The 13137-nt window shown below is 28.8% G+C and overlaps 4 protein-coding genes across 8 annotated transcripts; 1 reads left to right on the top strand and 3 right to left on the bottom strand.

Moving 5' to 3' along the window:
* Positions 1-177: 177 nt before the first annotated feature.
* On the bottom strand, positions 178-3037 carry LOC124500122 (glycerophosphocholine phosphodiesterase GPCPD1-like). Of its 5 annotated transcripts, none has more exons than XM_075735607.1 (11): positions 2882-3036; positions 2685-2803; positions 2512-2617; positions 1983-2444; positions 1786-1909; positions 1658-1712; positions 1487-1579; positions 1342-1413; positions 1009-1280; positions 637-942; positions 178-440 (listed from the first exon to the last, which is right to left on the bottom strand). In XM_075735607.1, exons 3-11 carry the CDS (start codon positions 2603-2605, stop codon positions 398-400), a joined length of 1521 nt encoding a protein of 506 aa, XP_075591722.1. In that variant the 5' UTR covers positions 2606-2617; positions 2685-2803; positions 2882-3036; the 3' UTR covers positions 178-397. The 5 variants fall into 5 exon arrangements, with proteins under 5 accessions (XP_075591722.1, XP_075591724.1, XP_075591725.1 ...); XM_075735609.1 differs by having other exon boundaries at positions 2685-2816; positions 2882-3028; XM_075735610.1 differs by having other exon boundaries at positions 2685-2705; positions 2882-3028.
* Positions 3038-4141: 1104 nt separating this feature from the next.
* On the bottom strand, positions 4142-9963 carry LOC124499069 (uncharacterized). Its single transcript, XM_075735493.1, has 4 exons — positions 9385-9963; positions 7046-7161; positions 5706-6957; positions 4142-4546 (listed from the first exon to the last, which is right to left on the bottom strand). The coding sequence occupies exons 1-4, from the start codon at positions 9825-9827 to the stop codon at positions 4336-4338; spliced, it is 2022 nt and encodes a 673-aa protein (XP_075591608.1). The 5' UTR covers positions 9828-9963; the 3' UTR covers positions 4142-4335.
* Positions 9964-10575: 612 nt separating this feature from the next.
* LOC124499716 (acyl-CoA-binding protein) lies at positions 10576-11839 on the top strand. Its single transcript, XM_047063661.2, has 4 exons — positions 10576-11036; positions 11149-11263; positions 11334-11396; positions 11467-11839. Exons 1-4 carry the CDS (start codon positions 11028-11030, stop codon positions 11538-11540), a joined length of 261 nt encoding a protein of 86 aa, XP_046919617.1. The 5' UTR covers positions 10576-11027; the 3' UTR covers positions 11541-11839.
* On the bottom strand, positions 11641-13015 carry LOC124499715 (uncharacterized). The gene is made up of 2 exons (XM_047063660.2): positions 12462-13015; positions 11641-12385 (listed from the first exon to the last, which is right to left on the bottom strand). The coding sequence occupies exons 1-2, from the start codon at positions 12892-12894 to the stop codon at positions 11889-11891; spliced, it is 930 nt and encodes a 309-aa protein (XP_046919616.1). The 5' UTR covers positions 12895-13015; the 3' UTR covers positions 11641-11888.
* Positions 13016-13137: the final 122 nt, after the last annotated feature.

Genomic DNA, 13137 nt, shown 5'->3' with positions numbered 1-13137 from the left:
GATTGTCAAAAAAAAAATCCGATATTATTTTAGTCAATAGATGGCAGCACGTATTTAAAAAAAAACATTTTATCAGATTTTTTTAAAAATTTTGCATTTTTTTTTATCAGCTCTCAAGAATTCAAAAACATGTGCTTGTCATCAAAAAAAAAAAAAAAAACAGAATGAGAAAAAAAGTTTTAAAAAATGGAAAAAATTTTTTATTTAGTAGTACTATTCATAATTTAAATACATATACCAGACAAAATTTTTCAAAATACACACTTTCGTTGTGTGTGTGTGTGTGTGTGTGTGTTGAATACTCAAGAGTAAATTCAAAAATTTTTTGTTTTCTCCCTACACATCACTAATCGGGGGTGAGACAATAACGTGGAAAAAATTTCTTCCGTCATCATTATCAATGAATAATGAATGTCGTTTCGTTGATTATTTTATCGATGCTGATTTGTGTGTGTGTGTGTGTGTGGTCGGGTTATTTTTTCATACACAAATTCAAGGCGAAAAGGGAAAAAACAGAGAAAGAATTATTTTGCGAATAAAAAACAAACTTGACAAATATAAGTTCTAAATAATTTAACACAGTGATTTTTTTTTTGCTCACGTCATTTATCGAGACAAAATGGAAATAAAACTTACCGATCAAATATAAGCAAATCGACACCATTATCCAATAGATTCATTACTATTTGATGGCTATTGATTTTATTTCCCCAAAGATATAAGCCAAGTTTACGTTGTTTAACATAATCAATATATTTATATCGTCCATTTGTTGTTGTTTTTGATGTCAAAATAGGATCGACAACCGGTACAATAGCTTTGATCATCATACTTTGTGCAAATGCTACAGCTGATTCAATGGAAAAATCACGAGGATCTGTTGACCAATGTTTGGCCGATGTTAGAAAACCAACATGATATTTATTCTGTTTCAATCGAATCCTTTGGGGGTAAACAAAATTATTAATCAATCCAAAAAATCATTGATCCAATTTTTTTTTCATTTACATTGAACAAAGATCTGCATGAAATGATGTTATAAACATTGGCCGTTCACCACCATATTTGAATAAAATGTTCAATATTCGATCAACATATTCATTCAATTCAACACCTAATTCACTTTCATATTGTAGATTTTTCTTCTGTGATGGATATTTAATCTCCACATCGATACCACAATTTGGATCAGTATAATTCAGCACTTGTTCCAATGTTTCAAATGATTGTGAAAACATTGACACATTTTTGGACACGTGTGGCATAAAATTGGTTGAAATCTAATTTTAGAATACAAAAAATTAAAATTAAAATGAATCAACTCGAAAAACAAAATTTTACCTGTTGAAGTGAATGTAATGAAAAATCTTTCAATGGAATTTTTATCATTTCATGTTTCTTACATTTATGGCGCTAGTGTAAAAAAAAAAATTTCATCATCATAACCACTTGATAAATAAGCCTAAACTGAATTGAATTGAATTACATTGATAAAATTTGTTTGAACTTCAAAATCATGATAAATGACTGGTATACGATCCAATGATAATTGTACATCCAATTCAATCATTTGTGCACCCTGTGGGTTTTTTTCAAAAAAAAAAAAAAAAAAAAAAAAAAAATGTAAAATTGTGATAAAAATGATCAGATCCATTACATTTTTACATGCATAATTGAATGCTGATATCGTATTCTCGATAAATTTTTCTGGTCTATAAAATATGGGAAAAAAAAATTTTCAGCATAAAAACATGGCAATAAATATAGAGAAAAAAATTCATTTACAAATCATAACGTATACCGGTGCCGGTACCACGATGACCGGCAACTTGGATATCATCGATTGAAATATAATGATCTGATAATGGATTGAAATCATCACCTGTTGGACGTATGATTAAATAATTGACTGGAATAAAGTGAAAAAAATAAAAATCAATCAATCAATTGGTTATTGATTTATTAATGGAAAAAAAATTCACCTTCAATTTCACCAACAACATTTTGACTAGATGAATTAAGTAATGGAATTTTTCGAAAACCATTTGTTTCGTTCGCATCAAAAGGTCTTATGTAGCCATTAACAGTATTCTGTTGCACTTCATCATCATTATTATTATTATTGATTCGTATTTCAATAATGAATGCAGTGTTTGAAACATCTGTTGTTGTTATATTCGACCAAAATGAAACAAATTCCTTTGGATTGTAAACAATTCCAGATTCTGGTTGCCGAATATATGATGATTGATCTGGTATTAGGCGTGAATATTTTGTTGTTGTTGTTGTTGTTGTTGTTGATTTTTTATCAAGTAAATTTTGTGTAAACACTTTATATGTAAGATTCATATGTTCATTATTATCAACATTTTGATTGAATAATTTTATTGTCGATGATCCGGGATAGAGACGAAGTTGTATGGCCACTTTATTCTGTAATATAACTATATGTAATTGAAAACAAAAAAAATGATAACGAAATTGATAATTGAATATATCTAGTGTTCATACCATCATCATCATCATTATTGTCAGCAGTGGTGATAGTGGTCGATGATGCCAAACCAAATACAATAATCAATGGTAATATAATCGATACAATCATTATGACCAAATACTATGTAATGGTTATGATTATGTCATAGTGAGATATATTTATTTGAAATCAATCAATCATATCATACCTAGCCAACGAAAACGATAAAGTGTTTATTTTTGATGTGTATGGAAAGGATGATGCGACCAAAAAAAAAAAAAAATTAATTGATTTAACGCGAAAATTCAATGTGTCTGGTGTAATTTCCTGACAGTGAATTCTTTTGCTCAAAAAGAGAATTGTAATTTAAAAAAAAAACAAAAAATAATTCCATCAAACACATACAAATGGGGAGAAAACCAGATTAATCAGAAACCAGACACCAAAAAAAAAAAAAAAAACAAGAATCACTTAACCATCAAATGGGAATGTTTGTGTTTTTTGATTGATTGAATGAACAATGTTCATGTAAGTAAAATCAAACAGTTCTATTGGCAATAAACATATAAATAAGTTTCAATCAATTTATATATATAGTGATGATTGTTAATCAAATTAATCCAAAACAATAACATTGATTAACATGGAGATATAGATAAAGACTACAGTTGTATGTTTTGAAATTTTATTGCCAATACTTAATGATAATGATTGTGTGTGTGTGTGTATGTTTTTTTCTGTACAATTTTTACAGTGTTGTTGACTTTTTTTTTGTTGTGGATTCATAATTATGTTCAATGATGATAATAATGAAGGAGATGGAACAATAAATTTTTTTTTTTTTTTAAAAAAACATCAGTGATATTGATTGTGATTGATTTCAATTTGTTTTGGATTTCACATTTAAAAATCACAAAAGCCAATATTTTTTTTTTTATTATCGTTGCTGTTTATCATCACCATTAATTCTATGTAATTGATTGTTCTTCATTTTTTTTTCTCAATGTTGTTGTTTATCATCATCATCATCATCATCATCATTAATATGGTTAATGTGGTTTTTCATTATCTTTTAAAATGGATTTTTTTTATGGTTACTTTTATGGAAGGAATAAAAAAAAAATGAAAATGAAAATGAAAAAATGTATCTAGTCTATAGACAATAAATAAACGTTACCATTTTGAATGATGTTTATTTGGAACAAAATTATTTAAACAAAAAAAAAGACACATGGTCATCGAATTGTGATTGTTTATATCATGATCATCATCATCATGATTGTCAGTCATTTTGCTTTTTTTTTTGGGTTGACATTACACATTAAAAATGGAAAGAAAAGTGGAGAAAAAGTTATCAGATTTCCATACATATTTACATTTGAATAGACTTTATTTTCTCCATAGGCAAAAGCTGAACTATGATGAATGAAAAACAGCAACAACAACAACAACAACAACAATAACCTGAAAATCTTTTTATCCTGTCATTTGATTTTTTTTTTCGTATATTGATAAACGATGAAATGACACACACACATGACATTATATTTTGATGATGAGATACATTTTTTCTTTTTCTCTTGTTTTTTTTCCATTCATTTTATCATCACCAACTTCATTATTATTATTAACTTTTTCATATAATAATAACACACAATTAAGACAGCAGTGGGGAGAAAAAATTTTATTTTCATTTTTTTTTCTGTCTGAAAATTGATTTTTTTTTCAACTAAATACATGATATAAATATGATAAATATACAGCATTGGCAGCATTCAATTGTGTCAATTTAAAATCGGTATATATGAGTGATGGTCATTTTTTTGTTGTTGTTGTTGTTGTTGTTTAAAAATTCCATTTCAGATATTGGCCGCCAGTCTTCGTCGCTGTGAATTGGTTAATTGAGATGGATGATGATGATGTAATTTTTTCATTTTAATTGAAACAATTGAATTATTATTATCCATACGAGACCATGATGTTGATTCATAATGTCGATTCGATGTCGATGTTTCATCAGGTGGACAACAATTTCTTACACAATCAAATGGACAGATAAAATAAAAGCATCTAGGAAATGAGAAAAAAAAGAAGAAAACAAAAATTGATCATTATTATTTGGTTGCACAATGAATCCGAAAACGTTAATATTGTCGATGATGAAGAAAAGAAAACTACTCAAAATTTGCAATTATTTGATCTGATTACAAATATCTGTTTACATTTCGTAGACAAGAGAATTTGTTGTTGTTGTTGTTGTTGTTGTTGTTGTATTATCGATGGTATATAAGCAATTAAATCAACAACAACAACAACAAAAAAAATGCTGAAATGCATCTTTATGATTTTCGAAAAATAGAAAAAAAAACGGATTAAAAACATATGACAAAAGCGGGATAGAATTTCAATTTCAAACAAAACGGAACAAAAAAAAAATACTTGGCCTCTACTAAATGGCATCTATTTATCCACTCTCTCTAATACCAACATGGACATTATGTCATGTATTCAGGAATGAATGAATGAATGAATGCGACACATAAGGAAACGAAAAGAAAAGCAAAAAAAAAAATTGATGGCCACCATTGTCTATTTGTTTGTTTCATGGACACTTTAATTTCGTATTTTCTATGCAATTTTTTCATTTTGCCATTCATTATCTATCTATCTATCTATCTATGTACTATCAAGAATATTCTCAAGAGAATGTGGAACTATAAAATCGTTTATAATAACAATAAAAAAAAGCCATAGAGAATGTGAAAAGAATGAGATATTGTTGTTGTTGGTTTTTTTTTCGTTTCGTTTGGCCTGTTGATGATAATGATGACCAATCATGATAATTTTAATGATTATGATGATGACGATAATAATATCTATATGTACCATCATCATCATCATCATCATCATAAAACGCAGAATGATGATTATACCACATTATGCACCATAATGAACAAATTCATTTCCAATTTAGTAAAAAAAAGATGATGAAAAAAATGAAAGATTTTCATTTCTTGTTGTTGTTGTTGTTGTTATCATCAAGCTAAATTACTGGATTCATTAGATGAATAGATTTTTTTTTCACGCCTCGTTTGTCCAGTGTGTGTGTGTGTGTGTTCAAGTTCAAATTAGAGATTCATTTCATATTTTTATTGAGAATAAAAAAAAAATTAATGTATAAGTAGACTAATAACATCGCAAAGTGTGAATTGTATATATTCTCACTTACCTATTCAATGCATTTTTCATTTCTTTCATACGATACGTATAGATAAATGGATCGATAATTGCTTTCAATATGACTAAACCATTTGTTATGAAACTAAATACAACACGGCAACGATAACTAATCGTATTGATTGGATAATAACATTGATCAATACAGGTTAATGCAAAAAACAGTACGGCTGGCATCCAACATAGAATATATGTTCCCAATATTGATAATGTTGTAATCAATGCTTTTGCATTGGTATTATTATTATTTGTGGTTATTGAACTGTTTGCATTGATATTTGTACCACAATTTTGTTGCCGTTTTATTGATTCATTTCCATCGGAATAATGTTGGCCATTTATTGTTCTGTGATCATTTTTTTGATGATTGATTGATGAATTTTGAAATTTGGATGAATAATTATCGTTTTCATCATCATCATCATGATCATTACATGGATCGTTGGTTATTCGTGTTGCCGTTGTCGTATTGGTAGTTGATGGTGAAGAATTTGGTAAGTATTTCTGCCATGATTTTTGTACAATACAACTACGTTCTTTTTGATTATCAAATTCAACGATTTGAACATTTTTTATCGTCGTCGTCGTCGTCGGTTTTTGATGATGATGAAGATCATTATTCAATGAACAAGTTCTATTCATATTGGGTGTTGACATTTCATGTCCATGTTGTTCATGATGGTGGTCAATAATTGATGACATAAACGATTGGCTATGTTGTTGATCTTTGTTCGATAAACAGGATTTATCTTGCTTTTCATTGTCGTTGTTGTTGTTGTTGTTGTTGTTGATAAAAAATTTGTCAACAAAATTCTTTTCCAATAATAAAGAAGACGACCGTTTGGAACAAGAAGAATAATAATGATGATCATCACGAATATCAATATCATTATGTTGCAATACTGTTGTTTTCTCATCATCATCATCATCAACATTATCGTCATTTTGTGTGTCATTTGCATTTGTTGTTGTTGTTGTTGTTGTTTCTGTTGTATTCAATGTCATCATCATTAATTTCTTCTTCTTACTAATGCCAATACCACCACCACCACCACCACCACCACCACTGACACCAGATTTATTCTGATTCATTAAACGTTGTTTTTGATGTCTTTTAATAATTATAAAAATTCTTGTATAAAGATAAAGCATCAATACTAATGGTATAAAAAATGCAATTACAATCATGAAACGAAAACGAAATGTTTGTATGAAATATGAGCGACAAGTTTCATGTTGAAATCCTATTGAAAATTTGTTTGAATTGGATTGAATTAGTGGACAATTTTTTTTCTTTTTTCAAAATTATTCATCAATAGTTTTGACTCAAACCTTGACATGGTATGGAACCAAAATACGATGCAATCACCACCGATGGTAGTAGCCAACAGATGAACGATATCAGATAAATGCTACGTGTTCGATGTTGAGAGCAAAAAATCATCGATCTAAGGAATAGGAACCAAAAAAAAAAATTCAATTGCAAGAAAAAAAAATTGTCATTCACACTGGATGATGATCAATGATTCACACAATGAATCGATAATGATGATGATGACAATTTTTCTTCAAACACTGAAAGCTGATGCCGGCAATGTGTGCGTGTGTGCATAAAAAAAATTTGTCAATCTTTGTTTGGAAAGAAAAAGTAAAAAAAAAACATACTTGACGTGTCAATACACACACACACACAGTGTATCATCATTGCATTAAATTGATTTTTTTTTCTCGACGATTGTGTCACAAAAAAAATGAGAAAATTACTTACGAAACTTATGAACCAGAAAAAAAAATAATTCAATCAATTTCCATCATCAAACATTTTCATTTTGATTATAAAAGAAAAAAAAATTCAACAATAACGACACAGAATCAAAGAATTTTCGTCATGAATCGTCATTACTCCATTCCAAATGGTCAATATCAAATGGACATCATGAGCATTGATTCATCACCACAAACCATTGTTCATGGAAAATTTTTTAAATTTTTGAAATTGAATAAATAAATTTTCTTCACAGTTTATTATTGGTTCGTTTTCTGTATTCAATGCAATCTCATCAATAGAAAAACTTGGTATATTAGATTACTCGATATTAGTTGTTGTTGTGTTGTTGTACACTAGGACTATTTTCATCCATTCTTTTTCTTCATGTTCAAAAATCAATTACATTTGTAATCAGACTCCTTTGGGAAGCAAAATAAATTCGGTACAGTAATAATAATAAAAATAGAAAAATTTCCATGGAAAAAAATTTCTATTTCATCGATTGATCAAATTCAATCAAAATTGATTTTTTTTTTCATTTTCATCCCACTCGGAAATGAATAAAAAAAAAATTTTCATTCCACCAAATGTCACGTAGTTTTGTTTTGTTTTTCATTTTGATTCAATTTCTCATTCGGTTGCTGCTGCTGCTGCTAATGTCAATATATAGTGTATAAACGTTTTTTTTTTGTTTAAAGTAGATTTAAATCCAATGAATTTAAAAGTAAAAAATTCTGATGATATTCTGGGAGAAATTGTCCGAAAAAATTTTTTTGTTCACATTCAAAAATATTGCCAAAATACAGCTTATCCAATGTGGTCTGATTAATCGATCAAAATAATTTTGATGAAAAAAAAATAAATTCGCCCAATACGATCTTTTTTTTTTGGTTAGTAAATCAATCAATATTTTTTTTGGGGTATCGAAATTAAAAGTGTTTCAAGTGCTATAAAAAAACGAATAAATGATGATCACTGATCAATTTTGTTTATTTTCATCAATTCATTCATTTTGATTGGAAATGAAAATAGAAAAAAAAAATTGCACAAAAAAAAAGGAATAATTTTCTTCATCATTGACTCATGTGATAGAATATTCTTGTTTAGTTTAGTTTGTTTTTTTTATATTCCTAAAACCATACACACACACACACCGAGGGATGGAAAAGGAAGAAGATTACAGAATTTTTTTTTTTATTGCCACCACCATTTCTCATCAATATATCAATATGTTATAATCGTTGGATCATAAAAAAAACTGATCATCATCATCATAATAATTTTCGTTTTTTTTCCACCAATAAATAAAAATATTACGTCTGTAATACACACACAAACAAATAATTTATAGTGTGAAAATAAATTGACCTTCAATATATAAACTTAATGAATTTTTTTTTTATCGAAAACATCATAATAAACACAATATATACAAGTGACAAAACATCTGGAGCCAGCCAGCCAGTTGGCCGGCCAACCACATTATTATGATTATGATTATCGGGGAAAATTTTCAATTTCCGTTCATTTTTTTTTGCACCATTCAAAATGGTCATTATTTATATGAAAATTCCTGACCATTTTTTTTTCATTTACCTGAATAAATTAATTATAATTTTTGAAGGGAAAAAAACTGGACATTTTGGTGGTGAGTGTGGGGGGGGGGGGAGAAAAATTTCAATTAATTTTGTACGCAAGAATTTCTCACGATTAATCATAAGATTCGTATATAAATATTCACAAGAGGAATAAAGAATCCTGGCCAGCTCGATTCTAATTTTGTATGGAAAAAAAAGAGAAGAGAATTTCGTGTGTGTGTGTAAACATCATTTTCAACATACATGGATGATAAAAAATATGATGAGAATGACAAAAAAAAAAAAAATTTCACCCATTCACTTACCGATAATGAAGTGGATTAACAATACCCTTATAATGTACTAATGCTAATGCAAGCAAATGTAATGCCGATGCAATCAATGCTGAAAGACGAAATATTTCCAATATTAATTTAAAACATAAATTTGTTAGATTAATGCCCAAAACTACTGGTAAAAATGAATTTATTAATAGACCAAAACCCATCAAAAATGATGCAATACTATCGGTGGCCGCTAAATTCAATGATAATAATAATATTGGTGAACGTGAACGATTTGAACGTGATAATCTGGATTGTATTATTGTGCCAATAATGACCAATACGGTGTTCAATATCAGGCTTAATAAACAACCAGCAAGTAATATTGGTACGAAAACTTTATATAAATAAACAACCGATTCTAATGAATCGGAACTTTTTGTCTGTTCAAATTGTTTTAATGTTTCATTGTCACAATAATCCATGATTGATTGAGTTATTTTTTTGTTTCCGGTTGAAGACAATGGATGAAATTTTTCCACACAAACACTTCACAGGCATATGAATTTTGAATATTCGTCGCCCGATTGATCATTGATAAGAACTGAACTGGACTGAACTGAACCGATGTGAATCAAAATCGGTTATGACCGAACCAGAGAAAGCGACAACAACAACAACAACAACAAAAATTTGGCCACCACTACAAACCCGAAAAAATAGTGGCATAAAAAACTATAGTGAAAAAGAATGAACGTGAAGTTTTTCAATTTCATTTTCGCGCATTTTCTTTTAACCAAAGATACAATTGACAAAAAAAAAATTTGAAATTTCAAAAATATCGAAATTGGTTCCGCCATCTATCGAGCGGAGCAGGAGTTGTTGCCAAAAAAAATTAATTCAAAAAGAGAAAATTTTTTTTCCAATTTCAAGGAAAAAAAACCTGAAATATCAAAATGTGAAAATTACTACAACTTTACCTATTCACTCTATTTAGCCATAAATAATCAAAAAAAAGGTAAATTTTAACTATATGTGTGTGTTTTATGGTGTAAATATCCGGTAAACATTGGTGGAACTGTGTGTGTGTGTGTGTGTGTGTGCGTTATTTTTTTTCAGTGTTTGATTTTGTCTCAAATACGACGACGACGACGCATGTCGAAATTTTTTGGGAAAAAAAAAATTTTTTTTCTCTTGATTTTTTTTCCCGAGTCATCGTTTGCGTTTATTATTGTTGTCGTTGTGTGTGTGTGTGTGCATTGCGTTCTCGAATATCTAATCACGAAACAAACAAAAAAAAAACAATTTTATTTCATTCAACAATAACTTAATCTTAACCAAGAAAAAAAAAAGAAAAAGGATAATAAAGTGAACGAGAAAAAAAAACTTTCCTCATTTGAAAATCGATTGATCGATTATCAAGAAAAAAAAATCGTCATTTTTCACTTGTACGTCAACCACATATACATTTTTCATCTGTTTCTCTCCATCTCTATTTCTTCCTGTGTGGGTGATAAAAGCAAACAAATCATTCACGCACACACACACACACACACACATACAAACACCGAAAACATTTTCAGACAACTTGAAATCAATAAAAAAAAAAATTTTTGTTTTTCAAAGTGACAAAATTTACATTTTTATTTTCACACTTTTTGTTTGTCCGTCTTTTTTTTTGTTCAATGACAATGGTAAGAACCGATCAATCATTGAAATGAAATGACCAAATTTTTTTTTCTTATTTTCTCCCGTTTTTTTTTGCATAATTGAAAACTGACAACAACAACAACAACAAAAAAAAAGAAATTTGAAGAAGCAGCCGAATCGGTTAAAAATCTAAAAAAACGTCCAACCGACAATGAATTATTGGAATTATATGGCTATTATAAACAAGCGACCATTGGTGATTGCAATACAGGTATAATAATGTAATGATGGTCTTTTATTTTCATTTTTTGCATTATTTGATTGCCATTGAAAATAATCAGATAGACCAGGATTATTGGATCCAAAAGGACGATATAAATGGGATCAATGGAATAAATTGAAAGGTAGGTTGTCGGAAAATTTTTCGAAAAATTTCAAAATTGAAATCATCTAACGATTCATATATTGTTGTAGGAATGACAAATGAAGAGGCATCGAAAAAATATATTGAAATTGTGGAAAAATTATTGGAAAAATATCGTGATTAATTAATTTTGTTCAAACAGAAACGAATATTCCAATTACCAAATGATAATCAACACACACACACACACACACACGAAAAGAGACAACAACAACCTTGATCCATTTGATTTGAATTTTTTTTTTCTTCATTTTCATTTGATTACGCACATAAATGTGCAACAACAATAATTGGGTCATGTAATTAATGAGTTAAATTATGTAATCATCAATTTTATAATCCAGTCTTTGTTGTTGTTATGGTTATTGTAATATTTTTGTTGTTGTTGTCGTTGTTGTAATAAATAAATTGATTTCGGTGAAATTTGTTTGTTGATGACGATGACGTTGATGATGATGATGGTCCAGTTTATTTATCGATCCAATTTTAAATAGATTGGTGGTGGCAAATAATCATTATCGGCCATTATTGATTCATCATTATTATTATTAGTATCGGTAATTATAAATGATGATGATGGTTCAATAGAAACATTATGACTAGTTGAATTTGGCATCATTGATTGCGATGATGGTGATGATGATAATGATAATGGTCTTGATAATGGTATTGGTGATTGTGTCAATCGATAATTGACGCCATATAGTTGATCATCATTGAGATTGAAATCATTTCCATGTATGGAACGAATATGACTTTGACTACGGCTACGACTACGGCGACATTCCCGATGATATGAATGTATACTTTGTATTTCTTGTCTGGCTGCATCACCACGTTTAACTAAACGGCTAAATTGACAAACAATCATGACTAGTATGATTTCGATTATCGATGTCGTAACAATCAATGTGGCCACCGTTGATAATAGATTTCGATCCATTTCCACTGTATACATGGCTAATGATGCTAGAAACAAAAAAAATATATATAGAAAAAAATCATCATCATCATTCATATTCATTTGTATTGATGAATCACTTACCAATGATAAACAAAAGTTTAGCAAAAAAAGTCATCAACAATACATAGCTATATGTGGATAATAATGATGATCGTTGTTTCGTAATGGCAATAATACCAAAAATGCCATTACAAAAAGTGATCAATGCAAACAATAGCTGTACACTTGGTGATGAAATACTAGGAAAACGATCCACTTCATCATCATATGATTCATAATATAGATCATTATCATGGATAACATTTCCTACTTCTATTCGTGGTCCACCTGGATCATCATCATTATTATCATTGCCATTTATTGGTAGCCATTGATTTTTTTGATGATGATGGCCAACATGATTGATGGCTTGTATAACGGATACGATGACCATAAAACAGCCAAATAAAAATATTAATGAGATCAATATTTGTAATGAAAGTCTTGTTAGCCGTGGTGATGCATATGTAGTCATAGTCTATCCCTCTCTCTCTCTCTCTCTTTTTCTCATTAATTAATCAATTTCAAAAATTATGATGATGATGATGATGATGATTTCTCAGTGTTGAAAAATTTTCAATCAAAAACAAAACAATAACCTAGATATTAGTGAAAAATTTATTTTTTTTTTTTTTTGGCAAAAAAGCAGCTGAGCATCACACACACACACACACACACACACACACAGTCAATGCAAAAAAGCATTGCAAATGAATTT

This window comes from Dermatophagoides farinae, chromosome 2 (assembly GCF_024713945.1).
Source record: "Dermatophagoides farinae isolate YC_2012a chromosome 2, ASM2471394v1, whole genome shotgun sequence".
NCBI classification, from domain to species: Eukaryota; Metazoa; Arthropoda; class Arachnida; order Sarcoptiformes; family Pyroglyphidae; genus Dermatophagoides; species Dermatophagoides farinae.
Note: the sequence above shows the minus strand (reverse complement) of the source record. Positions and strands in the feature narration are given on the sequence as shown.